Source organism: Hyaena hyaena, unplaced genomic scaffold (assembly GCF_003009895.1).
Source record: "Hyaena hyaena isolate Hyena2069 unplaced genomic scaffold, ASM300989v1 scaffold_343, whole genome shotgun sequence".
In the NCBI taxonomy this organism is placed as follows: domain Eukaryota; kingdom Metazoa; phylum Chordata; class Mammalia; order Carnivora; family Hyaenidae; genus Hyaena; species Hyaena hyaena.
This window is the reverse complement of record NW_024080975.1, coordinates 1,772,080-1,799,557: the sequence shown is the minus strand read 5'-3', so window position 1 is coordinate 1,799,557 and position 27,478 is coordinate 1,772,080. Positions and strand designations below refer to the sequence as shown.

General features: G+C 54.8%; 1 protein-coding gene and 1 long non-coding RNA gene across 3 annotated transcripts in view; one reads left to right on the top strand and one right to left on the bottom strand.

Annotated features, from left to right (window-relative positions):
* Positions 1-27,478, bottom strand: part of ADGRD1 (adhesion G protein-coupled receptor D1) — a 122,335-nt gene that overhangs the window by 68,147 nt on the left and 26,710 nt on the right. Inside the window, exons 7-14 of the mRNA XM_039249578.1 lie at positions 24,876-25,130; positions 21,160-21,224; positions 20,275-20,430; positions 17,633-17,692; positions 15,222-15,339; positions 13,573-13,683; positions 12,895-12,970; positions 6,473-6,614 (exon numbers count right to left, since the gene is read on the bottom strand). Of these exons, the coding sequence (XP_039105509.1) occupies positions 6,473-6,614; positions 12,895-12,970; positions 13,573-13,683; positions 15,222-15,339; positions 17,633-17,692; positions 20,275-20,430; positions 21,160-21,224; positions 24,876-25,130 (983 nt within the window). The remainder of the gene's footprint in view (positions 1-6,472; positions 6,615-12,894; positions 12,971-13,572; positions 13,684-15,221; positions 15,340-17,632; positions 17,693-20,274; positions 20,431-21,159; positions 21,225-24,875; positions 25,131-27,478) is intronic.
* Positions 12,363-15,333, top strand: LOC120243447. 2 transcript variants are annotated; one of them, XR_005531323.1, is made up of 4 exons: positions 12,363-12,413; positions 13,172-13,497; positions 14,604-14,708; positions 15,274-15,333. It is a non-coding gene; the product is annotated as an uncharacterized LOC120243447 (long non-coding RNA). The 2 variants fall into 2 exon arrangements; XR_005531324.1 differs by having other exon boundaries at positions 12,374-12,470.

Genomic DNA, 27,478 nt, shown 5'->3' with positions numbered 1-27,478 from the left:
CACCTGCACCTGGACCCCACACACACCTGCCCCCGGGCCCCCCACCTGCACCTGGACCCCCCCACACACCTGCACCTGGACCCCACACACACCTGCACCTGGGCCCCACACACACACCTGCACCTGGACCCCCCCCCCCACACCTGGACCCAGACCCACACACACACACACCTGCACCCCGCACACACACCTGCACCTGGACCCCACACACACCTGCACCTGGGTCCCACACACACACCTGCACCTGGACCCCCCCCACACACCTGGACCCAGACCCAGACCCACACACACATACACACACACCTGCACCTGGACCGCACACACACACCTGGACCCAGTCCCCCACACACACCTGGACCCGGACTCCCCCACACACACACCTGTACCTGGACCCCACAAACACACCTGGACCCAGTCCCCCCCACACCTGCACCTAGACCCCCCACACACACACCTGGACCCGGACCCCCACACACACACCTGCACCCCACAGACATCTGGACCTAGACCCTCCACCACACCTGGACCTGGTCCCCCACACACACACCTAGACCCGGACCCCCACACACACCTGCACCTGGACCCCACACACACACACCTGGACCCGGACCCCCACACACCTGCACCTGGACCCCACACACACCTGGACCTAGACACCCCTCCAGACCTGCACCTGGTCCCCCCTCCACACACCTGCACCTGGACCCCACGCACACCTGGACCCAGACCCTCCACCACACCTGGACCTGGTCCCCCCCACACACACACCTGCACCTGGTTCCCCCTCCACACCTGCACCTGGACCCCACACATACACCTGGACCCAGACCCCCACACACACCTGGACCTGGTCCCCCCTCCACACCTGGACCGGACCCCCCCACATACACCTGCACCCCCCACCACAACTGGACCCAGACTCCGAGACCCCAGAACTGGGAGAGAGTAGGTCTCTGCTGCTTCAGCCGCCACAGGAAACTCATACAGGCTGATGAGACCGTAAGAAATGCCTCATAATCACTTTTGTGGCTTTTCTTGTCAAAGATGCATAACCACAAACCGAGTCCTGACAGTCCCCAAATTGAGGGATGTTCCGCAAACTGTGCGAAGAAAAAAGGTCACGAAGACAAAGAAGCTGAACCCCCACCACGGGCTGGAGGAGCTACCGAGAGAGGGTCCCCGCAGAACGGAGCCCAAGCAGGAGCACGACAAAGCCACTGCCTGTCTGCAGGGTGGGGGTGGGGGCACTACTCGCTTCCGGCCTTCGGTGATCATACTGAAGGCAGCAGCAGTGGGGGCGGGTGGGCGAATAGTACCTGGAAACGCTACCGTTTTGCAGTTTCTCTGTAAGTTTAAAATCACTTCAAATAAAAAGCTAAAAAAAAAAAACAACAAACCCACAGAGATTATAAAGCAGTGACCTACTGGCTGAACTTGAACCCACAGGTATATTTCGGTCAAAAACGTGAAAAGCAAATCTGAATTAAGTGCCATCAGTACAAAGGCAGAGATATAATTTAAAAACGAGATTTAGGGGCGCCTGGGTGGCTTAGTTGGTTAAGCGTCCGACTTTCGCTTAGGTCATGATCTCGCGGTTCGTGGGTTCGAGCCCCGCGTTGGGCTCTGTGCTGACTGCCAGCTCAGAGCCTAGAGCCTGTTTCGTCTGTGACTCCCTCTCTCTCTGACCCTCCCCTGCTCATGCTGTCTCTCTCTCTCCTAAAAATAAATAAAACATTTTTTTTTAAAAATCCAGATTTATGGCTTCTTTTCATGAAATCACAAGTTGTGGCGATGCCCTGAGGAACCACAGGACCATGGCCACGGCCCCGCACCCAGGAAGCTGCCTTCGTCCACCAGCCCGGGTCTCTGAGGCTCAGACGGGTCTGGATGCCGGGGTGAAAGCCCCCAGACGTGCACACTGGGTGCCCAGGGAAGCACTGACTTGACCGTGGTCGGGACTTCCGGCTCCAGAGCCCGGGCTCAGCCTCTGCGCCGAGCATGCCCTGCACGTCTGCTTCCCAAGCAAATAACCTACAGGAAGCATTTCACCCCGAAGAGTAGACACCTCTGTAAGATCCGGCCCCTCCGAAGGCTACAGCCTCACCCACACTAAAGCCCGAGGTAAAGGCTGTAACTTTTGGGAACGTCCTTGGTCACGACGACTTGTCACTCCCGGTGCAACAGGAAGTACACATGGCCCCGTGCTGCACATGCCGTGCCCGGGGCGCTCTCCTCTCCGTGCAGCCTGTGTGCCCGGGCAGCGCTCCTCACCCGGGCACCAGTAAGTCTCTCCTCCTTTTCTTTTTTTTAAGGAAACTGTGAAGGGTTCGTTCATTCGGCACCAGCACGGCCGTGCTTCTGGATGTGTGGCCCTCCCCTGCAGAGCTGCGCTTGACATCGGGGCAGGGCAGGGGTCAAACCAGCGCTGGCGTGCGGTCCCCCTGCCCACCTACCCACCGCCACTGGCCTGACACCACCATGCATGTGCTCCTGGGGGGACGACACCCGTCCCTGCCACCGTCAGGCCCAGGGCAGGCACATGACCCCCCAGGGCCACTGACAGCCTCTCTCCCTCGTGGCTTTGCATTTGGGTCGGGGCCACGGGTGCAGAACGTAGGGTGGTGCCCGCTCACCTCAGGGGCTGGGGTGACAGAAGCAGCGCAGGGTCCCCGGGCTGAGCTCCCAGCCCCACTCCTGGGCGCTACCAGGTGTCCTTCTGGAAACCTCTGCTGGCTAAAGTCAGCCAGGGCTGGCCCCCGTTTCTGCACATGAGACCCAGACAGACAGGAAGAGTTACACGGCCCCGCCTGTGGGTCAGTCACCCCTGCATGATTACGACACATGACAAAACAGAGGCGCAGAGAGACCGGTGGCCTGGTCGACATCAGGGAGCCAGAGTCTGCAGAACAAATGAATGAGTGAAGGTGTGAGTGCGTGAATGTCTTGGGGACTAACACGCCCTCGTGGCCCCACACCGGCTTCCTGATGGACACCTTTCTCAGCCACCTGGACCCCGCGCTGCTCAGACCCCGAGCCAGCTCCGCAGGGACCTTCGGGCCCGGGTGGCAGGCGCTGATGGGAGTCTCAGCACCCCGAGCACCCTGCCTGGCTGTCCTCACCAGCTGCCATGGGGAGCCGGAGCGACACAGAGAGCCAGGGCCCCTCTGTGCTCCCACCGTGCCCGAGGCTAAGCTGGGGTGAGGTCAGAGTGCACAGAGAGGCAGACTCTCCCCTTGCACCCGTTCTCAGAGTCCTGATGCTGGAACACCACAGGCCCGCCATCTGACTCCATCCCTTCCAAGCGTCAGGACAATCCTGACCCACGGCCTGTCCTGGGTTCTGATAGTCGGAGTGAAAGCCTGTCTGATGAGTGAATTCCAGACAACAGCACTCAAAGCTGGCAGCACCCTGCTGTCTGAGATGCTCCCCTGGCTTCTCGTTCTCAGGGTGTCTAAAGAACCTACGTCTCGCTGGCCTTGCCTCCCTCCGAGGTCAGCAAAGGTTCACCTTCACTGACCAGGGAAACGGGACGGTCCAAGCCTGAGCCGCAAGTTACGGTTCGGATCAGATGCCATGAGCGATTTTAATTAGCAGAACACCGCCAACTCCGACCCAGGTTTAGGCAGAAGAGCGGGGCACTCGCTTCAGGCCGGGACCCTCGGGGACATCTCAGGGCGGGTGCGTCTGCTGGCGCTCTTGTCCCCCCCAACAGCCTCTAACCAGCCGCCCGGCTGAGCAGTCCAAGCTGTGAGCTCAGCAGGCTCCCTGGAGTCAGACGGGACACCCGGAGGAGCAGAGGCCGCCAGTGGCCGCGGACGGGCACAGCAGCTGCGGATCAGGGACGGGCACGGAGGCCGTGGATAGGCACAGCAGCTGCGGATCGGGGATGGGCACAGCAGCCGCGGACGGGCACAGCAGCGTGGGCCAAAGCACAGCGTTGGACCCTGGATTACTGGAAGGAAGCAACCACCACAGTGGCACCTGGACGCGGGACTCTGACACACACACGTGTTCCAGGCTCGGTGAGCCACACGATGCTGAACAGGATGCAGAGCGGCCCGGCCACCGGAGCTGCCTCATCTGCCCAAGCCAGTCCCCCCGCAGGCCCACCCAGAACCATGATGGGTGTGCGGGACGCAAAGCCAAGCTCCTCAGTCTCAGCGGGCTCTGTTTTCCTTCTGGGTTTTGGACCAGGACTGACCCACGGTGGTGTCCTAAGGAAACAGTAAGACCATCCCTTTTAAGGGACCTTGTGTCCAGAAATAAGCAGACGCCAAGCAGCACGGAAGAAACTGCCGAGTAGAAACATGTGCTCACGGGGCCAGCTGACCCCCGGAAACGTGTCAGGTTTCGTCTCATTGGTTGGAAAGTCTCTTTGGGAAAACCCTGGAATGAACCGCTCTCCAGAAGTACAATTTGCACCAGGCGGCATCGCGGAGGAGGGGGCTCCCTGGAAGGGGTGAGGCCAGAGGTCAGGGAGCCAGAGCCCCTCAGATGGTGGGCTCCCCCGGGGAATCGCACACAGCAAGCGCCACATTCTCACAATGTGCAGTCACTCGGTTTAGCACTCGCAGCCTACTCGCTGGTGAGGAGGGTGGTGTGGGGTCAGGACGGGGGGCAGCCCTGGTCCGGGGGAGGGGGGGCAGGAGGGCCGGGGCTGCGCGGATGGGAGACATTCAGACAGGCGAACACTCACGTGGTTGTGTTGCAGGGACACCGTGCAGGGAGCGAGAGGAGGTAACGCAGCGGGGACGGGCCCCCAGGCACAGGGGCGGCCTCCAGTGACACGTCCTGGAAGCCAGTGAGGGGTCAAGGGGGCCCAACCCTGTCCACACCCCAAAGAGAGTGGACGCCGGGAAGGGCCCTGGGCTCTGTGAGCCGCAGATCTCTGGACACTTGGAGAAGCTCGTGCGGCTGGAAGGGAGGACAGAGCGCGCAGAGGCATGGTGGCACTCTAGGACACCTGGGCGCACCCAGGACCCAGAGCAGGGTCTGGGGGAGGGACCCGCACCCCCCCCCCCCGTGCACAGCGTCTCACAGACAGGAGGGGAGCCCTTCAGTGTCCACCGGTGGGTGGCCAGGAAACAAAACGTAGGGTTGCAGAAATGCACAGAAATGCATGGACAGAAATGCACAGAAAAATGGACAGAAATGTCCCCAGAGAGACAGACAGCACAGGACTCCACTTCCGCGAGGTCCCTAGAGGGGTCAGGTTCACGGCCACAGATTGCAGGTGGCAGGCGCCGGGGCTGGGGGCGGGCCAACGGCCACGGGGACGGAACGTTAGCTCGGGAAGGGGCGAGGGACGGCGGCACAAGAGTGTCCACGTGCGAATGCCACTGGACGGGGCACTTGGAAATGCGTAAGACGGCAAGTTTTAGGTTATGTCTCTTTCACCACAATTTAAAATTCTCTTAATGGTTGGTGATTGTTTGAAAAAGAAAGAAAGGCCGGGTGCGGGGCATTCTGAGGTCAGGGCTGTGTGTGCAGAGGGTGGGACGGGAGAGGCCTGGGACACAGCAGCCCGCACACATAGGCCCTCAGTTAAGGTTGGGGGAACAGGATGGGACGGGATGGAACAGAATGGTGTAGAAAACGCTGGAAGGAAATGTCTTCTGCACGAGTGCAAACGAGCAAACGTATGGTGAGTCCTTAAATAAATTCCTTAAAAAACACACCGCCCGGGTGTTGAATCAACAGAGAATCTCGGGACACATCACGCACGGCACGAGAGGAGCTGGTGTTGTTTAAGGACAGAGCACATGTGTGTCCCGGTGCAGCTGCCATTCCTACCCACTGACAGCGGGGAAGCCAATGCAGACAAAATCCCCGTTACAACACAGCAAAACCACGCAGAAACGGCCGCCCCGCCCTCAGCTCCAAAGCACGTTTCCCACGGAGCAAGTGCTGATGGCCACCAGGACACGTGAGGGCTGGCCACCGCATCCCTCCTCCAGGAAGGACTTTTTGTTTTAACGTTAATTTGAGAGAGAGTGGGAGAGAGAGAGAGAGAGAGAGAGAGAGAGAGGGCGTCAGTGAGCATGAGCAGGAAAGGTGCAGAGAGAGAGGGACAGAAGATCCCAAGTGGGCTCCACGCTGTCAGCACAGAGCCCGACGCGGGGCTCAAACCCACGAACCGTGAGATCATGACCTGAGCCAAAGTTGGATGTTCAACCGACGGAGCCACCCAGGTGCCCCTAGAAGGACGTTTACTATAAATCAGAAATATCCATCTACACGTGTCTATGAAAGTTGCATGGGGTCCCAAAGGCCTTGTTACCCAAAGTCTACACTGCGTGACCACCTGAGGGACTTCCCACCAACAGCCTCAGGAGAGGCACTGAGGGCGAGAAAGGCGCCCGTGTGGGCAGCGCCAGGGCCACGGAAGAGCCTGTCTACCGTCCCACAGCCCGCCGGTCTCCTCAACGCAAGACCAAAGACCAGAAGTGAGAGCGGACCCACTGTCACTCACCAGTTGGTGCCTGAGCTGGACGGTGACCAGGGGGGACCCCGACAAGTTCTGGGAGAGCGTCGGTGGTGGGGACACCTCCAGGGAAATCAGGTAGCTGACTGCAGACAGCGGGTGGGTTTTGTAATTTGCTGCCTCGGCAATCCTTGGAAGTAAATGAAAAACCATTACAGAATGGAAAAGGGAGAGCGAACACAGCCAGAACCTGGGCTCAGAACCTAACGTCAGGGCTGAAGTGCTTGAGACGAGAATCTTTCTTCTTCTTTTTTTAATGTTTTATTTATTTCTGAGAGAGAGAGAGAGAGAGACAGTGTGAGCAGGGGAGGGTCAGAGAGAGAAGGAGACACAGAATCTGAAGCAGCTCCAGGCTCTGAGCTGTCAGTACAGAGCCCGATGCAGGGCTCAAATCCACGAACCGTGAGATCACGACCTGAGCCGAAGTTGGACGCTTAACCGACTGAGCCACCCAGGCGCCCCGAGATGGAAATCGTTCTTGGGTGGAACCTTGATTGCTCTCGCCCTGTACTCGGTGCTGGGACCTGCTGAGGAGACCTACGAGCTAGCACCACTGTTCCGCAGTGTGAATTCTGTCACTAGGACTCACTCTGCGAGGCTGGAGGCCGGCACCTTGGGCGACGTGGGGCCCTGGACCTCACAGAGCTGACAGTCTGGTGTGAGAAGACGTGGCCCAGGAAGCATGACGGACAGAAAGCACAACTCCAGGTTTGAATCTCGGCAACCCCATCACTGAGCTATGTGCCCCTGGGTAAGTGACTTACCCTGTCTGAACTTTAACCTCCTCGCTTATAAAAAGAGGGCCCTGTGGTCTTGCTGCCCAGGGTGCATTCATTCTGCTGACAAAGGCCCCCGCTTCCTCCTGGTGACCACCCCCCGCCCCACTTGCAGCAGATGTTCTCTGCTCTTGACCCCATCCTGGGCTCAGAAATGAGCCCCACTGGCCAGGCCCGAACTATTCGGTGCGCTGCCTCCCTCGGGCCGCGGTGACTGTGCAGAGGTAGACACATGACCCAACAAAGTCCGAGGAGACGTGACAAGATTCAGACGGAAAATGCTGGGTCAGAGGCCTCTCTCAGCTACACGTTAGCCCTGGAGGAGGCGGCCCTGGAAGTGGCTCAGTCGGGAGGGGAGAGATGAACTGGGAAAGGGGCCCCAACAAAGGAGGAAGTGAGATTGAGCTGAATGACAGCAACCGGACGCTGGATCAAGCTGCTCCTGAAGCCGATATGCCCACGCACCTTTCAGCTGACATGACCCAATGAACTACGCTCGTACTGTAAGCCAGCTTTTCTGTTACTTACACCCCAATCGAAAGAACCCTACCTGATATATATGGGACTTGCTTCACGGAGTTTTGAGGTTAAAGTGATACTCAGCACCAAGACGGGGGCGGGGGAGGCAAGGATCCTGCGACGCGGGATTTAAGGAGGTGCTGGCACCCAGGGCCTGACACACGCGGCATGTGTGTGCCTCCACGAGCGAGCGCCTCTCTGAGGTCTGTGCCCCGGGTGCCTGCCTGCCTCACCATGGTCCTAGCCCGGCTGCACCGAGTCAGCAAACGTCTGCTGCGTGGATTTCAGTTCTAGAAAGCCACCCTGGAGTACCCGAGGCATGCAGTCTCCGGACTCCCACACGGCTGGCCAGTCACCTGCTGCTCTCCTGTCTGGTCAGGACCTTGCCTGCCTGCCATCCGCTCTCCAGAGCCTGGCGGAAGCTTCTGCTACCTGCCTGTGCTTGCGTCCACACAGCGGTCTTCCTGACACCTAGCGCACTGGGTGTACAATCCTCTTCCTCCCTCGACTAATCAGACCTGATAACTAAGCTCAAGCCCCTCCCCCCTCGAGCCTACAGAAAATTTGCTAGAAAGGGTGCGGTGGACACTCAGTCTCCTCCTAGACCCCCATCCACTGACCCCCTGCCAGGGTCACGGTCACACCACCCGATAAGCTACACTCTACACGCACACAGGCACAACTTTCTTCTCGCTGAACCATGAGGAAGCACACCTGACACTCCTCCCCCCTCTCCCCTGAGGACACTCAGCCCTCTCTGCAGCACAGCCTGGTCACCGCACCCGGAAACCCAACGCCGATTCAGTAACACGATGCAATGCCTGGTCCCCGCCTGTGCCTCTCGGCCCGACAAGGCCCGTGCACTCACTAGGGAGACTCTCTGCAGGCCCCTGAATTCTGGAACGGTCCCCACGGTTTTCTTCATGGACGTCCAGCAGCGCAAACCATCGTTTGCCCTTACTTGAGATCTGCTGACGGTTTCCCCACGTGGGGCTTCAGGCCACGTCCTTGGGGCAGGATCACTCCGGGGCCCCGCTGACTCCCTCGATGGGGTCCCACGGGGGCCACGGGATATCACACCCACTGTTGATGATGTCAAGTGACGAGCTGGCTGGAGTGGCACCTGGCAGCGGTCTCCAGCCGCTCATGCTGTAAACTAACGAGGACCCTTGGGGTGACAGTGAACAACCCGTTCCACAACTACCCCTCACTCGGTGGTGTTAACACCCACTGACGACTCTGCTCTGATCCGTGACTACACTTAGGAAGGTGTCTTTCCTACCCTGTCGTTCCTCCTGCCTGGACTGGTTGGCATTACTCTACAAAGAAGGATGCGTGCAGACATTTAAGCAAGCTGCAGCCTCCAGAAGCTTCTGCAGCATGTGAGTCATCAGCGAGATACGGGGACCCAGAGACCTGAGCCACAGCTCTGCCTCCGCCCGCCGGCAGCCTTAACGTCCCACCCCTCTCTGGGCCCAGGTCTCCACCTGTGAAGTGGGAACGGAGACCCCATGCCCAGCTCGGACCCCCGGCCCCGCTCTAAGGAAATGGCCATCACACTTGCTTGCCTGGCAGAGCACAGCCCTCGGGAAGAGCTGAGTGGCCCTCGCCGTGAGGGGGCAGGTGATGCTCCAAGGACCCTCCATGCCCAGGTGGCATAGCAAGGACCGACTATGTGCGCCCAGGACCCGGGCACGGTGAGACGCCTGGGTTGCCGGAGCCCCTGCAGTGACCCGCCCAGGGCTTGGCTGTGAGGATGGAGACCCCGTGCCAGCCTGACCCCACCTTCATGCACTAAACCCAGGTGCCCACTCCACCCCGCCCCAAAGGGGGACTGAAAGAATGTCACAACCCCACTGTGCTTTTCCTGGCTCCAGAAACCTCCCGTGTGCGAAGGCTCCACTGTATAACACTAAGGGGGTGGGGGTGCTGGGCTGCGGAGACAAGCAACCAGCTGGTTCCACTCCCCTCCTCCCACCCCTGCGCGGAATTTGATACTTCTCTTCCAGTCACCATGGTGAGGGTGTCCAGTCCTCTTATCAAGTGGTAAAAGCAAGCACTTACAGATCACGTTAAGAGCGTGAGCTTTGTTTAAACAATTAACTCACTTAGTGCTCATGGCGGCCTCGCACATCCGTACTGTCCCCACCCCTACTCCAGAGGGGACAACACAGAGACAGCCAGACATCTGCCCAGTTCACGCGGCGGGTAAGGGCCCCGCCCGCAGAAGAGGGCCAGGAGCCGGGCGCCGACACGGTGCTGCCACCTCCGACGCTGTTGGGGACTTCCGTCCCCCGCTGGTGCCACAGGAGAGACCCCAGGGTGTGGGCTGTGCTTGAGCAGCTATTTCAGTGACTCTGTTTTCAAGGGTGATGTCGACATTAAGAAAACACCTTTGCACTAAGTGCTGCCCCTCCACCTTCACCCAGGCTGAAGTTCCCACGCCTGAAAAATATGTCGTCATCGCTGCAAAATGTTTCTGTGTGGACTTTGGGAGGTGAGCACGCATTTGCGGGACGGAAGGTTCCAGCAGCCAGCGGGTGTTACTGCTAACAGGTAGAGGGCCATGGGGGGGCCATCTGCCTGTGCGAGTCGCAGGGCCCAGGACTCTCAGGGACAAGAGGAGCTGACCCCGGGGGGTCCAGACCGTGGCAGCATGAGTTCCGAGGCTTCCGAGAGCCCTCCCTGTGGGCCGCGGGGGCAGTGAAGACAGTGGCGGCAGGAGGCTGACGGCCTGAATGCCCACCTGCTGGGCTTCAAGCAGAGCCCTGGGCCCCCCACCCTCGCCCCCCGAAGCAGGACAAACGCGGTCTCTTCCCCTGTCCGCCGCTGCTAGCCTAACAAGCGTCCAGCAGGGATGTGCAAACACAGGCCTGGCCGGCTGCCCATGCCTATAAATAAAACTTTATTGGCACCGGGCCACTCCCACTGCTTTCCGTGTTGCCTGAGGCTGCTTCCACGTTCCAAGGCAGACTGAGTAGTTGTGACGGGTACAGTATGGCCCATAAAGGCAGAAATATTTACCAGCTGGCCCTTTAAGGAAAAGTTTGCTGGCACCTAGCTGGAGCCAGGATTCTACCTGCTCACAGTGAATCGTCCCCTGAAATGTGCACACACGCCTGGGTCCGTAAAGAGCAGTTCCACCTTTTCTTTCCTTTCCTAGTTGGAGGCAGAGGGAAGATGCAGATGGCGGTACAGACCCGGTTCTCCCTGAGCGCCCTAACCCTTGGCCCCCACGGCTCTGCCAGGCCCCATAAATGTGTCAGTTCCTGTTTTTCACTGACAAATCACCTTCAGCCAGAACATTCAGCTAGGAGAGCTGCAGCTAAGGGCGGCCAAGGGCGGGCCCATTTTTCATTCACAACCTTGGATTTGGAGAAATATCCCCCAAACAGGTGGGAGGGCATCTTTCTGAGGAAAAGTGATGGAACTTTCCTTTAACGGCTCTCCTGAAGATTTCTGGAACTCACACACACAGAGTGGCAGGTCCCAGATGCCTGGGGGGCTCAGTGGGGTGAGCATCTGACTTTGACTCAGGTCACGATCCTCTGGTCGGTGAGCATGAGCCCCGAGTCAGGCTCTGTGACAAAGGCTCAGGGCCTGGAGCCTGCTTCAGATTCTGTCTCCCCCACTCTCTGCCCCTCCCTCCCACTATTTGTCTCTCTCTCTCAAAAATAAACATGTAAACATTTAAAAACAAAGAGTGACAGGTCCCCTTTCCTTAGTTATAAGGAAACTCGTCCAACTGCAGGCTTTCCCAGAGTGAAGGGACCCAGATCCAGAGCAAAATCATGGCTGTCTTCTCCCCCAGGCCACCCCCTCCCCAAACGCTATGTCCATCCAGGCGGTGGGAAAAGAGCGTCCCGGAACACAGGACGCCGGGGCTCAGCTACCTTTGCTCGTACAAGGTCTTCGTCAGCCTCCCCCCCTTACCCGGAGGCTGTTTGAATAGCTGCCTGCTTCCCATTACCGGGGTTCACACCGCTGGCTGCAGTGCCGGCATCAGCAGCCCACCCCGCAGGGCGGCAGAGAGGACCCACAGCTTCCAGGGTGAGGAGGGACGCAAGGGAGCCAAGTGGCGGCTCACCAAGCTGGGGTGAGGGGGACCCCATGAAAGGGGACGAATAGACTCTCTTCTCCCCTCGCCCCGGAGGAGGCAGCCTCTCCCTGCGGTCTGAGAGGGGTGACCCATCCCCACAGGAGCAGACACTGCCAGCGAGAGAGCCGAGGGCTCCAGCCACCACAATGGGGCGGCCAGGGGAGGCCCAGGACCCGAATGGGCCAATCACGTCCTCCCTGAGTTTCCACAGGGTCATGTGAACAGAGCTAGCCAATGAGAGTATAGGATGCTCCAACTACCGTGAGTGGAAGGGACAAAATAGGCCCAGGACCCAAACGGCCCACTCACAGCCCACCCTGGATTTCCACAGGGTCATGTGAACAGACCTGGCCAATGAAAGAGCAAGATGCTTGGGCCACAATGATTGGAGGAGCCAGGATGGGCACATGACCCAAACGGGCCAATCACAGCCCTTCCTGAGTTTCCATGAACACGTTCTGGAAAGGCTCTTCTCCTTTGGAGACCTCGGAACCCAAAGGTCCCCCTGAACTACTGGAGCCAGCTGTGCTCTTAGGTAGTGGCCTCCCTAGATGTGAGCCAACACAGAACACAGGACATGGAAAGACCAGGTGTAAGGCATCCCCTGGGTCCCTGGATCCAACCATGCTCGAAGCCGCCTTAGCCTCATGAGCCCCCAGTCTCCCCACCTTCTGCCTAAGGCAACGTATCTAATATATCCTGACTGATGGATATATCCATCAGTGACATGCGCCACTGTCCTCCCACTCAACAGAAGTGGCGGCTGGGGCTCAGGCAGTTGGGTCACTCGCCCATGGTCACACAGGTCATTCCAGGCAGGGCAGATATGGTGGCCTAACCGCTGTACTCTCAGCCTGCCTGCGCAGGGCCCACCCAACCCCCAGTGTCCTCCAAGGCAATACTGTGTGTGCCTGTGATGGCGGGGAGGTTGGGGTGTCACAGCTGCCAGCCACCCAACAAACAGGCACACACCCACCCCCTGCCCTCTCCATACTGGGTGACCCTGAGGGACTTACTTGGTCTTGGCTGGCTGGATGTTGTCCAAGTAATTGTGCATTGTGTGGTAGAGAAGGCCCACGATGGTGGTCCAGGCTGGGGAAAAGCAGAGGGTCGCAGACACCTGTCAACCTTCCCAGTGACAAAGCCCCCAGCCGAACCCACTTGCCCAGCGACGCACGGCGCCGACCCTCACACCCAAACCCCAAGGGGCAGCTCCTGCGAGGGGGGAGAAAGTGAGGGACCTTCATGCTGGAATTTGCCCTGAGTCTGAGCAGAAACTTTGTGACCCTTCAGCTGTGGATGCAACTGTGACAAGGACTCCCTGGTCCTCCCCTGAGTCAACTACAGACAGACGGATGCCGCAGCTCTCAGGGGGAAGCTGGACTCGCCAGAAACGCTAGAGTCCGCGAAGGCAGAAGGCCCCGCTTGAGGTGCGGTGTCCCGGCCCCACCTCCCCCTTCGCATCCTCCGGGTGGACGTGTCCTGTTGGCCACTGGCACGTGGGGCGTCCGTGGTAACGCGCACACTGGAGCGAGCCCTCAGATGCCAGTGACCACGCAGACATCCCTCACGCCTTCCTGCAGGAAGACGGAGCAGGTCTGAGGGCGGTGCCTGGCCAGGTAACATCTGGAAGAATGAGGACAGGCAGAGCCCCTCACCGCCACCCTGCCCCTGGGCCCCGCAGCTGCACTCACCTTGGCTGCGGAAAGCCTCGTGGGGAACCTTGATGTAGCTCTGGCCCTGGGCTGGGAAGCGGTAGTGGGAGGAATTTATGGTCTCGGGTAGGAGTTTGGCCACAGAGAACTCTGAGAACAAGCCAAAGACAGGAAGCCACAGTCAGTAAGCTCCACAGCGCAGGAAACTGGGCTGTAAAACCCCATCTGCTTCTGCTTTTTGTAAATGAAACATGCTCCCCTGGGTTGTATAATTACCTCTAGAAAATGACGACCTGAAAAAATAAGAGTCCAGGGAAAGTAATTTCGACTATGTGGCTAACGTGTCCATCCGGCCACACGCTGTGGGGGCCTCGTGGCCTGAGGTGACCCCCTCCTTCTCTCCGGGCCTCAGTCACCATGGCACTCAGTTATGCAATGAGACCCTCCCCCCATGCGGAGGGGAGGGCTGCTCCTCACTGCACTCTGGGGGACCCCGTGAAACGCTGGCCTTCAAGCCATCAGGCAAATGTGTCATTGCACGGAGACAGCTATCTTGGCCAACAAATGCCCACTACAACTATCCTACATGGCTAATTAGGTTTCCATTCCAGAGATTGACTACTGTGGTGGAGGTGAGCAGGGTGGTACAAGCATTGCGGTGGGAGCATTTTGGTGTGAGCAGTGCAGTGTGAACGGTGTGGTATGAGCGGTGCAGCGTGAGCAGTGGAGTGTGAGTGGTGCGGTGTGAGCGGTGGGGTGTGAGCGGTGGAGTGTGAGTCGTGGGGTGTGAGTCGTGGGGTGTGAGTGGTGGGGTGTGAGTTGTGCAGCGTGAGCAGTGTGGTGTGAGCGGTGGGGTGTGAGTGGTGGGCTGTGAGTTGTGGAGCGTGAGTGGTGGGGCGTGAGTGGTGGGCTGTGAGCGGTGCAGTGCTCCCTAGACAAAGACTTGTCAGACGGAAGAGCCAGGAAGTCAGCGCGTGTGGGACTCCGCTGGGATTATCTTGGAAAAGCAGACGTAGGCCAAGCCTGCAGCTGGCTCTTGGAAACCTGATTCTGCACCTTTTATTCCACAGGCGCTCAAAGGACCTGTGCCTTTTAAACTCCCGTTCCAAGCACAGACGACCGTCACACAAGATCAGTGGCCCCCACGTCACCGCCAAATGCTAACGTAGCTTTGGGTCCATATGATGCCTAAGCACACGCGCCCCGATCTCACTCTCCTCCCACCCTCACTCACCCTCCTGTAATTTTGTGTAAGGGGGACATAGTTGAGAAAAGCAGCGAGGTCTGTCTGGGCTGACAGGCGTTGTGCTACGTCTGTGCGCATGTCTATGCACACCTGCACGTATGTGTAAATGCTGTCTGTGGACTTATCCTTGTGCGTGTATACGCTGTGCATGCGCCTGTGCCCATGTGTTTACACGCTGTGTGTGTACCAGCGCACGCGCGTTTGCGTGCACATGTGTGCACCTGTTTTCCTGTGTGTGTGCACTGTGCGTGCATCTGTGCAAGTGTGGATGTGTACTTATGCAGATGTGTCTGTGCGTACGTGAGCGTGTGCAGGAGGCTGCAGGGCCATCAGCACCAACCCCAGAGGCCGGTGTCCCACCCGCGGCCCCCGTGCCTCCGCCCGCACCCCCCGTGCCTCTGCCCGCACCAGCCGCAGCGTCTGGCCCTGGGCCGACACCTACCTGCCATGGAGGAGGAGCCGATGATGGTGACCTGAGGCTCACTGGCGTGCAGGTTGAAAGAGATGTGGCCCATGACAATGTCGACAGTCTCTATCAAGCCCAGCACGACGGCGTTGTGCTGCAAACGACACGACGTGAAGGAACTGAGCAAACAGAACCGGCACGAACCCCCCCTCCGAGGCACACTCGCCAAGCGTGCAGGGTCCCGCTCGCACTGGCTCCGCCGGTGCCCCGTCCAGGAGAAGAGCACCCCGCATCTGCGGAGGCTACTGCAGGCCAGGCCGGACCTCTCGATGACCAGACGGGTAGGCGCCAGGCCACTACCCCTCTTGCTGGCGAACACCCAGCCGAGCCCGCGCAGCACAGACGCCCGGGTCACCCAGGCCATCGGCTCCAGGGCTTAGACCCAGGTGCCAGAGACCCGGTCTGACCTGCACCCTGAACTCACTAAGAACCTCAGCCAATCTCTGAGCGGCCCCATCCATGCAGGGGAGGGATGCTTTAGAGATGCCAGCTCCCTAGATCCTGTCTGGGTGACCTTCCCGGTGCATCCCTTTCCTGCCAGAGTCCTCCTCACTCATCCTGTGGCCCCGAAGCAGAGAGTACCCCAATGCTCACTGCCCCCAAGAAGGCAGGGGTCCCTCCTAGCCACCCCATATCTCTGCAGACAGCCCACACTGGGCTGACTGTCCCTTATCGTGAGACACACATCTACCAGGGACAGGGCCTCTCGGCCCCCCAGGTATGTGGTAGCTGTTCCCGTCTGCCATCGTGCTCCTCTCTTTCTGAAAACCATCTGTCTGCTAAGCATCCTCAGCCTTCTCTCACAGATACATGCTCCCTGAGAACCTAATGAGCTGGAAATAGAACAGGGAAGCCAAGTTTAGACATTCTTTCATGTACATGGCCTGATTTCCATCGGCCAGGCACGGGGGACACACGGAGACCTGGGTTCCTGGCCTGCAGCCTGATGGGCATCGGCTGAGTCATACGTTCCCTCCACTGCACAGTCGAGTCTGCCTAAGTCTGAACAGCTTCAGGACTGTTTACATTTCATGGCAGGGCATTCAGAAAAAGTCACTTTAAAGTGCTGCTGAGAAAAGAGGCCTACTCAGGTCCTCCACTGGCCATTTCCCAGGGTTTTCCCCCTGTGCAGAGTCCCCTGGAGGTTGTGAACGCTGGAGGGCTGTGCCTTTTAAAAAAGGTTTCTAGGTAAGATTATATCAATCTTAAATGCAGGATCCTTTTTTTGCCCTCCCTTTGCCAGTGTTAAATCCAACCTTCTGTTTGAAACTGTTCAAATAAAAAGTTCATCAAATGCAAATCCTATAGCAATCCCATTAATAACATTTCTGCTGCCAACTGGCAAATATTTATTAAACGTTATAGGGATTCAGGAGAATGAGCACTTTAACACTACACCAGTGTGGGTGTGGCCCTGCTACGCGGTTATGAGTCCTCCATCCTGCTAGGCAACCTTGCAGGGCCCATGTCAAGACCGTGGCATCAGAAAATGGACAGAGCCAGGACCCCAGGTCACCAGACTGCAAAAGGGCTCCTCAGGCCCACTTCAGACTTTGCATCAGTGAAAAGTTTCAATGGTGCTACGCCACTGGGAGGCAGGGGTCTCTTTGTTACTGCAGCACAGCCTCGCCCAGCCTGACTGATATACCTACTGTCATTGGAAACGGCCCAGACATAGTTAAGGACAACCAGATTGAAGCACACATCCAATGTATTTGCGGAATATACACACACGTGAGTGAAATGTAAGCTAGACGGAAGGGTGTATGCAACAATGCTCAGGGTCATGGTCTGCCGTAGGACTTCAGGTGACTGTTCATTTATATATTTCTTATCATCTGCAGTTTCTACCTTCTCTACAACTTATTAACTTGTTTTATTAAACAGTAAAATCAATGAAGTTACTTTTAAAAAGAAAAAAATATTCCATTCTCTTTTCTAATTATCTGGAGTTCAGAGAAAAAGAGAAGCTTTTTTGGTTTTTACACTTATCATGAAGTACATATTGCCACATGTTCCACTTATTTCCATTGCTCTAATGATCTTTAAATATAAAGCATGTTTTTATTACCATTTAAGAAAAATGTAATGGTAAAAATGATAAAGCAAAGGTGTCTATTAAAAATGATAAACAAAGGTCAACCAAGTAACCCTCTCCCTGCTCGGTGTTGAGGACAGTGACACATTATTGACACTCACACAACTCTTGAGCCATGCAGAAGACAAGGCACTTCAAATCAGTTGTATATCTGGTCTGAGCTCTAATGTCCCAGATTGCAGGACTGAGAGATGTATCATTTCTCTTAGGGATGTGAATTGAGCCATAATTACACCACTTCTAGGAAGACACATTGTACATTTTGAAGATCAAATGTTTTTTGTCTTACCTCCGACACATCAATCCAACTGGGCAGTTGAAGAACCTCTCCCATGGTTTCTAAGAATGCCTAAAGGCAGACAAAATGACACCACTTAGCTTGTATCCTAGAATTTATAATCTAGAACAGGAGTTGGCACTTTTATGTTTTTAAAGATCACCTAGTAAAGCAATTAAGCCCTAAGTACAATTTTGTCACACTCAACCCTACCGTTGTAGTACAAATGGGGCCACGGACAACACAAAACTGAATGAACATGTTCCAATAAAACTTTATTACCAAAACAAGCAACAGACCAGATTTGGCCCAAGGGCTACAATTTGCCAACTCCTATTCTATCTAGAGCAGTTTGGCGGAATAAACATATAATACAAGCCACATTTCAACTTTTAAATCTTTTAGTAGCCATATTTTAAAAAGTAAAAAGGCAACAGTTGAAATTAATTTTCAGAATATATTTTACTTACTCCCATATCTATATACCTAACATAGCATTTCCACATGCACTTAATATAAAAATTATGAATTCAATATTTTACATTAGTTTCTTTGTTCTAAGTTTTAGAAATCCAGGCCGTATTTTAAAATTAGGGCACATCTCAATTTGAATTAGCCACAGTTCAAGTACTCCACAGCCAGATGTGGCTAATGGCCCCCTTATCACCCAGCACAGGAAATGACTTCTCATTTTCCTGTCCCAGGGCTAGCCGTGAGAAGCCAGGACATCATGGAAAAAGGGATAATGGATGCCAAGGATTTTTACTTCTTACCCAGTCAGGGATGGGTGGGGTTTGGGGCAAATCTGCAGGATTCGTCTGCAGAATGCCCAGACAGGTCTCTCCACTGGGTCCCACACCAAAGGTCCCAAATCGAGAGCCCACAGGCTGACTCTGCCTCACACATCCGCAAATGACTGCTTTTAAATGTCCGTTAGCTATCCACTTCTTAAAAATTGGATGATTTTCCACTTTAAGGATCCAGGTATGTGGCTTCCCTCGCAAAAGCAGCAGCTGCCCTACAGACTAAACTCAGGCGGCTCCGAGGCGGCTCCCACCCCTGCGGATGAGCCGCTGCCTCCACTCCTCCCCGAGCAGTCCAGGGCCGAATTGCCATCCCCACCTGTCAGGTGGCCCGGAGGGGGAGTCGCAGGGAAAGACAAAATCACCAAGCCTCAAAATGACCTGTGTAAGCCTGCATCGGATTCCACATTCCACCGGAAGTACGCCCCAGAGGATGCCCCCCACACCGCGCGCAGCCCACGCCCCCTGGGAACCCTTTCTTCCACCCCAGGGCTGCTGCAGGGGAGCGCGAAGTGCGCAAGCACAGCACTTTGGTCCCGCCTCCGTCTCCTTAAGATTGGCTGAGCCATCACACCCCGCCTGCTCTCCTTGGCCAGTGATTGGCCAGGTTGTGGTCATGTGACCGGGTTCTGCCCAATGAGCTGTGAGGGGAGAGCTGACCGGGGGAACACTGGGAAAGCGTTTCCCTCTCTGTCAGGGACTGACCGAAGTGGTGTGAGGCGTGGGGTATGGAGCTCCCCTAGCCTGTGGGAAACGAGGTGGAGTGTGTGGGGAACTGCGCCGCCGCCCGGAACCCCTCTGCGCGGGAAGACCGGAGCACTGGAGCCGAGGGCGGAGCACTCCCGCACCCCTGTGTGGAAGCCCTGCGTGCCGCTAGCCCCGGGCGGCCCGGCAGGCGGGATGGCCTGGTAGAGCCTGGCAGAGGGTGGGTGCCTGGCCCGGGGACATGGGGCAGGCGCCAGGACCCCGGGGCCCAGAGCAGCGGAGGAGTCAGCCCTCGCCCCTGCCCCCACTTGAGGACGCCCAAGTGTCCCGAGCCTCTCCAGGTCGGCCTTCAGCCCGCAGGCCAAGGAGGACGAAGAACTCTGACGAAACACTCAACCAGTGACAGACCCTGTTCTCCGCTCTCAGGAGCCCATGTGGGGCCCCCAAGCCGAGTACCCTGCGGTCGCCCCCATATCGCAGATGACCAGCGTGACCAGGGCACTGGGCAAGCAGCCGCGGAGGGAAATGCAAGCCTGCAGTCAGCCCTTTGGACCCTGCTCCGGGCCCTTACACTGCAGTCACCAGGGGAAACCCACTCGGCCAAGAGCCCCAGGGCTGAAATGGAAGTTAAGTCCGCAAGAGCCAGGGATCAGCCTCTACCTTGACCTGCAGAGTATTTGGAGGAGAGTGAAAAGCACCTTGGTTCCATCCCATAAATGGCGCTTCACTGCGTGCTTTACATAACTGGGGAATTCCCACCGACATGCACATCACACCCGGTGTGCAGACTGAAGTCTGTTGCCCCATGGCCGCATCTGCTGAGACCCAGCCCCACCCTTCCGGTGCTGCCATGGGAGCAGCAGGGTTGCACAGCCAGATGGTCAGCAGCCAGGTGGTGCAGACGTGGGAAGGGGAGGTGAAGAGCTGAGTGTGAGCTGAGGGAGGCCCCAGCGAGCTGGGCAGAGCTGGCTGGAGGGGGTCACCCCATCTGGGTGTTCGTGAGAAGTCTGTAACCCAGACTTTTACGTAGGAGCTCATGACTTTTCTTCTCTAAGTCTGTGCAGGTCAAACAAAACACGCCCGTGTGTCTGGATCTGGCAGTTTGCCTGCTCTGATCTGCCAGGGACAGAAACGAGATAGCTTTACCTTGGTGAGGTTCAGCGCAGTTTCCTGTGAGAGAGGCTTACTGGGTAAGTTGAGGGACACATTTCGCAGGTAACTCAATCCAGTTCTTGGACTCTGGAAGTTTTTTCTCTCCTCTGTCAAGTTGGTTATGATAGGACGGTAGGCATTGGTGGGCAGCTAAAAGGAATCAGAGGTGTGAGGTCGGGCTGGGGATGCCAGCCAAGAAGTCCTACTGAAGTTCAGTTTGTGCTCCAGGCCGTGTACCTCTTAAAGCCCTGTGACGATGGTACTTCTCCTGCCCCATTACCAGACACTTCTATGACTATGACATGTACTAATAACCTCAGGAAAGACCCACCCATTTGAGAGCTGAAACCAAGCACAGAGGCTGACCCAGAAATGCATGTGGAACAACGGGAATTTGTACCCACACAGATGGTGCAAGAGTCTGTGCCCTCACTGTCCCCTTAAAGCTCCCAAGTAAGGTAAGTGACATGATTACAAATTCTACTTCCAGAGCGGAGTGTTTCTGAGTGGACTGATCTCCGGAAACAACGGGACAAGGGGCACAAAGAGAAGGCATGCATCTGCGCACAGCCCCCTGCTCGCCGCTCACTGTGCCGCCTGCCCAGAAGACGGTCTGTGTGTTTGTGTCCCCGGGTGTCTGGTTTACTTCCTTTCGACCCCTTTGGCCACAGGCCACAAGAAGCAGAGGACTTTCCCTTCAGTCAGCTGAGAATCCAGAGTTAGTGCCAAAGTGAGCTTCTCCTTCAGGGATGACTCCTTCCCAGACACTACACTGCCAGCAAGAGAGAGCCAGACCGTCTTCTGGAATTCAGTCCTGGCATACAGTCTAAGCTGAAAGGCTTCAGTAAGAAGGGGGCCGAGATCAATATGTATGCTCACCACAGTGTTGGCTGGGGGCGTCATGAAGAAGCTTGGTGGTGTCGAAGATAACAAAGCATGCTTTCCTGGAAAAAAAAAAAAAAAAAAAAAAACCAATAACACTTAATTAAGGGCTGAAACATGGTCACTCTTCCAACCTAAGAAAGGCCTGTCTTTATTCAAAACTCCAGCTTCAGACCCGCCTACGACAGCCTGAGAATGTTGAGCAGGAATGCTGTTGGACAGATAAAGGGCTAATAAATTAGCTTAGTGGGTAGATTGTATGGATTTTCCCAGGCCACGTTACTTTTCTATTTATATTTCAAATTGCTTTTGAACACCCTTCATGCACATCGTCATATACAAAGATGATTTTATGTAAACTTTTACCGATTTCAAATAAATACAGAACCAAAAAAATAGCCTTCAATTGCACCTGGACTAGTTGGAGATAAAATACAGAGTGCTGCTAATCTCTGGGCTAAGACAGACCATCCATCCAGTCAGGCCCTCCCTCCCAGATGGACGACGCAAGACAAATAAACAAAGCGGTGAGGCAGACTATCCTCCTGAGCCCTCTCGACCCTGAGGATTCTGGTTACTCCTTTCCATTTGGTTAATTACAAATAATGAAGACATCCAACACCAAAGATAAGCCATGTTTGCTCTTTTCTTCCTGTTCTCCACCAGCTATTTCGAGTCTTAGCATTTCCTGGTAAGAACACAGACTAACTAGACACTCTACCTCATTTCCAGAAAAATCTCTCAAGGTTGCTTGGAGTGATCTAAGGAAATGACCTCATCATCCCTGGTTAGCTCCAGTAGTAACTGGCCCCTTGGGTTGAGGTGGGGCTGAGTAGCTGGGGACAAGGTGCTGAAGGAGAGACACTGCCCAGAGGACTAGAGAACACTAGGTTCTCCAAGTCAGAGTGACATTCGTTCCTCAAGTGCCAAGTAGTTACAGAGGAGCCCCATCCAATTCACGTGTAACTCTTGTGAGTCCACAAAGTAAAATGCAGGACGGTAAGGATCAGCCCGGCAACCCTGCCCACTGTCACCGTCGATGACCCTGCAAGGCCATGAGGAGAAATGAGACTCTTCTGTGTCCTGTATCAGTCTCTGGTCCCAAGGGGCACTTGTTTTGCAGGCATTGGATTATGTGGGTGTGTTTCCAGCATACAGAATATATCCTCGGAAACCATACAACTCTGAACACAGCCTCTACTTCCTCTGATTCTGTGTGGAAAGGGTGGCCATCCGTTGTGGCACTGGGTGCCAAGCTGACCAGGTGATCGATGATCCGCCCTCTGCCTCTGTATGAGTTAGAAAAGGTCACCCCATCTGGCCTGCTCTGGCTAATGGATTAGAAGGGGACACCCCCTCTGGGCAGGTCACCCAGGGAAATGCCTGCTTTGGGTACACCCTTGGTGTGCAGACAGGGTCTTTATGCAAAGACCAGGTTCTGCCTCCTCCTACAGACCAGACACAGCAGGGCCCCGGGCCTGGTGTGAGAGCAGGCTGGACCTCAGCCCAGATGTCTGTCCACACACAGCTGGCGTGGCCCTGGCTCTGGTGGACCAACTCACACGGGGCAGTCCAGGGGACTTTGGGTCATTTTCTCTATATGTGCTTTATGTCATGTGACCTGTCTCCAGAACGAAGTACCCAAGCGATACGGGGCTCTGATGGGTTTAGTTCTGGTTCAGCAAAGGTGCATGGGTGCACTCCCTGGGATACGTAGCTGTTAATGCAACATGTCTCCTGAATGCCCCCCCAAAATCAACCACAACCTTCACGGGGCACAGGGTGAGGTGACCTGAAAGGCTGTGCCATGCGTGGGGCTGATGCACCCTATCCCTGAGCCCTGGGCTGTCCTGGGGACGAGGGTTTGCTGGGACAGCCACAAGAACCAGAAACAGCAACACCTCTTTCCAGTAAAGTATCGAGAAAGCAGGATTTGTGTGAGGCTTTCCGTAACACAAATACAGGTGACATCTTGGTCTCAAAGTGACAAATCTCCAAATCTTAAGCTATAAAATGCAGATGATTGATATCCTTCTTTCTTTCAAAGGACATATTTTGTCCTGTCACTTGTGTGACAGGAATGAATTCCACTTTCTCAGTGAAAAAATGCGAGTGTCAAAGGCTGCAGGGGACACAGACTTTCTGCATACACAGCGGCCAGGCCCTGCTCTCGAGACCAGCAGCCACAGTCATCTTCAGGGAGTCCCTTCTCTGCATTTTGGAGGAGCTGACCCCACTGCCATGTCAGGGGTGGACTGTGTCCCAGGGCTAAGGCAGTTAGCACATTCCACACCCCCAGCCACAGTCCCGGGCTCCTGGGAAACACATGGATCAGTCTGGTCAGATGAGACTCCTGGCCAGTCCTGCTAAAAGAGGTGACAGAAGAGAGAAGCTCCTCGCCTTCTACGTGGATGGGGGAGGAACCTCGGAGGGAATGGCAGCCATAATGGCACCACCAGAAGGAAGCAGAGTCAAACACAGATTCCGGGTGACACATGGGAGCACCTAGAGCAAACCAGTCCTGAAGCAAGTCTTCTCCTGTTGGTTGCATTGTGGGAGATTCCCCACTCCCCCACCCCCCCCGCCCTTGGCGTAAGTTACTTCAGTTGTGTTTCCTATCATATAATCACAGGGTCCTAACAGCTGAGAGACTCACTGTCAGAACCTGAGGGAGTGGGCAGTCCTGACCTGTCCCTGCTGCTCTGGTGTCCACGCAGTGGCCAACCAACAAATGTTTATGAGTGACTGTCATTTTCTGGCAGATTAGTTCATGTTAAAGAACCGGGGCATTTACTTGTTAACACAATGAAAACAGAATGGAGGGAGTAAATATTAATCTTAAATCAGCAAAAATGTTGTGAAACCCTGCCACGTGCAGGCACGGTGCTGGTGCCTGGCACCTGTCACGCTGTGTCTCCACAGCCCCCCACCTCTGGGACGTGAGCAGCACTGTTTCCATCCATTTACAAAGGAGAACACGGTAATTTGGGAAGAGTGAGATACAAAATGTCCCATGTTACATGATTGCATGTAGTTGGAAGACCCAGAAGAGGGAAATTTGTAGAGACTGAGTGGACCAGCGGGGGCTGAGGTTCTGGAAGGGGAACAGGGGAGCACAAGCTTGTGGCTCCTGGATTTCCTTTTGGGGTGATGACACTTGAAACCAGAGGGGATGGCTGCATAATGCAGTGAACATAGGAAGTACCACTAGATCATATGCCTTAAAATGGTTAAGTTTATGTTACATGAATTCTACCTCAGCAAAAAAAATGTGACTTCCCACGTCCCACAGCTCGTTGGGGTTGAGTGAAGATTGAACCCAGGCCACCTGTCCCTGAGGACCCATAAGTCTGGCATGCAGGTAGCACCTGGTAAACATTTGTTGATCAGATGCACTAATGGAGCCACAATATCTGTTCCCAAAGGTATCTGTAATATCCACCACATACACCTGGAAACCCCTTGATGACCCACAGAATATTCATCTCAGTGTATCTCCATTAAGGTGCCAATTCCTTCATCCTAGGGAATAGGTGTTCTAGGGAAATGGCTGTATTTATGAGGTTCATTAGGATGCCTCATAGCCTGCAGTGCAGACAGCCACCTCAGGAGAGCGTGGAGCGAGAAATGCTAGTAAGGGAGGCAGATAGAAGGAGCCCTGTCCTCCCAGAGATGGGCAGAGCTGGCCCGAGCCCACCCCCGTGCCCACTGACCAATAGCAGCTGTGAAGTACATCGCAATCTCGTCCGGGGTCAGGGCCCGTTCCCAGATGATGAACTCATCGAAAGCTCCGACCTCATAACGCTTGGTCTGGTCCTGCTCGGACCCAATCACGAGGTTGACGCTGGGCTCCCCGTAGGCATGGGACACTTTGCCACTTGGGTCGGAAGTGCTCAAGGTCCCATTGACGTAGACTTTCAGACCCTCCTTGGATTTCCATGTAAACAGAACATGAGTCCAGTAGGGACCTGGAAAGAGCAAAGATCACTGTTCTGCTGATGTGGGAAGCACAAGTTGCCCAGTTGCTAAGCACATCCTTTCTGCGATGATTAGTCACTGTTACCCTTGCCGAGTCCTTCATAATACAGATCTAAGTTTTCTCAGTCCTTTGAAACACAAGGAAAAAGTTATCCCCATCCCCCAAATTCCAGAAGCAGTCCAGAGAGACCCTTTGCTATTTTAAATGAGGTCCTTTGCTATTTTAAAATAAAATGAAATAATACCTAATGGTCGTAACTTGTTCAAAAAACAATTTTTTTAGTCCTGCCCATGGCCTCATAGTGCGGGTCAATAAAGCCTGTTGGACAATAGAACCTATCTGGGGGCGTGACTCAGCCCAGGGCAGTTGGTATCCACCTCTGTTCTGATCTGGTACATGTAACACTAATAAACACAGTGGCATCCTGATATCAGGGCCACCCTCTGGGCTCATTCTCTCTGGCATGAAAACCACAGTCACCAATAAGAAGAATGTTCATCAGACTTTGGTGGCAGCTTATCGCACAAAGGGTCCCACTTTGTTTTTCAAGTATTGTGTTAGGTTGTCTCATGGGCTTAATTCTGGAAGAAATAAGACATCCCTTTAAAGGACACGTATCATCTTGAGCCAGGCATCATCTTAAATCACCCAGCAATAAGCTATTGGGACCTCATCAAAATAAAAGCTTCTGCACAGTGAAGGAAACAATCAACAAAACTCAAAGACAACCCATTGAATGGGAGAAGATATTTGCAAATGACATCTCTGATAAAGGGCTAGTATCCAAAATCTATAATGAACTGATACAGCTCAACACCCAAAAACCAGATAATCTACTTTAAACGTGGGCAGTGGATGCGAACAGACACTTCCCCAAAGAAGATATCCAGATGGCCAATAGACACATGGGAAGATGCTCAACATCATTCATCATCAGGGAAACACAGATCAAAACCATAATGAGATACCACCTCACTCCTGTCAGAATGGCTAAACTAAAAAACATAAGAAGTGACCGGTGTTGGTGAGGATGTAGAGAAAAATGAACCCTCGTGCACTGTTGATGGGAATGCAAATTAGTGCAGCCACTCAGAAAAAGAGTATGGAGGCTCTTCAGAAAGTTAAAAACTGAACCACCCTACAATGCAGCAATTGTACTGCTTGGTATTTTCCCAAAGAATACAAAAATACTATCTACAACAGCCAAATTATGGAAATGGCACAAGCATCCATTGACTGATGAATGGTTAAAGAAGTGGTGTATGTACTCAGCCATAAGAAAGAATGAAATCTTGCCATTTGCAATGACATGGATGGAGCTATTGAGTATTCTGCTAAGTGAAGTAAGTCAGAGAAAGACAAATACCATGTGATTTCACACATATGTGGAATTTAAGAAACAAGCAAAGGGGAAAAAGAGAAACAGTCCAAGAAATAGACTTTTAACTGTAGAGAACAAACTGATGGTCACCAGAGGGGGGATGGGTGGAGGGGTGGGGGAAATCTGTGATGGGGATTAAAGAACACACTTACCATGATAAAACATAAAATAAAATATATATATTTAAATGTATATATACACACACATATGTGTATGTATATATACACACACACACCAATCAATCAGCAATTACTTAGGACTTTCTTGCTCAGGATTATGCAACTTTATTAATCTTGAGTCTCTGGAAGAGCCTAAATGGGTCCAAAGTATTATTGTCCTTGAATTTAAAGCAAAAATAACAGCTTTCTTCAAGGAACAAATAAATAGTGTATTGCCAGGCAGAAATGTTTACAACTCTCCCCATTTCCCTGGGTGGAAAAACAGAGTTCAGTAGACTTTACCTTAAAATATGTTGTGGAAACCTACTAGGTGCCCCGTACAGTGTCAGCCCCAAGCATCATGGGGATAAGACTCTTACATAAGAACCTGACCTTGGGCAGAAGGTGATAAGAGCCGTGAACAAGGTACGGTATTTCCATCTGGGGGCAGGGGAGGCGGAGAATCCTGGCCTGGGGTCAGAGAACACAAGTAGGTGAGATTCTCCCAGACCTCTTATGGAAGCGGGGTTCAGGCGTGCTGTGAGTGGGTGGGCAGGGCTCCCCGACTCTCACAGGTAGCCCGGCACAGGGAGGGCTTTGACCCGCCCGTCTGGCTCCAGGTCTTTTACAACCGAGACACACAGCCTCCTTTAAATGGGCCAGAAAATGAATTTTCCTTTTAAGTTTCTCCAAGGTACCTCCTACTGGAGGCCTTCGCTCTGCCAGCCCCCCTCCCCCGCCGTGGTTCCCTCTTAGTCCCCAGCCTGGACTGGGCTCCCCTCAACGTCACCCCAACAC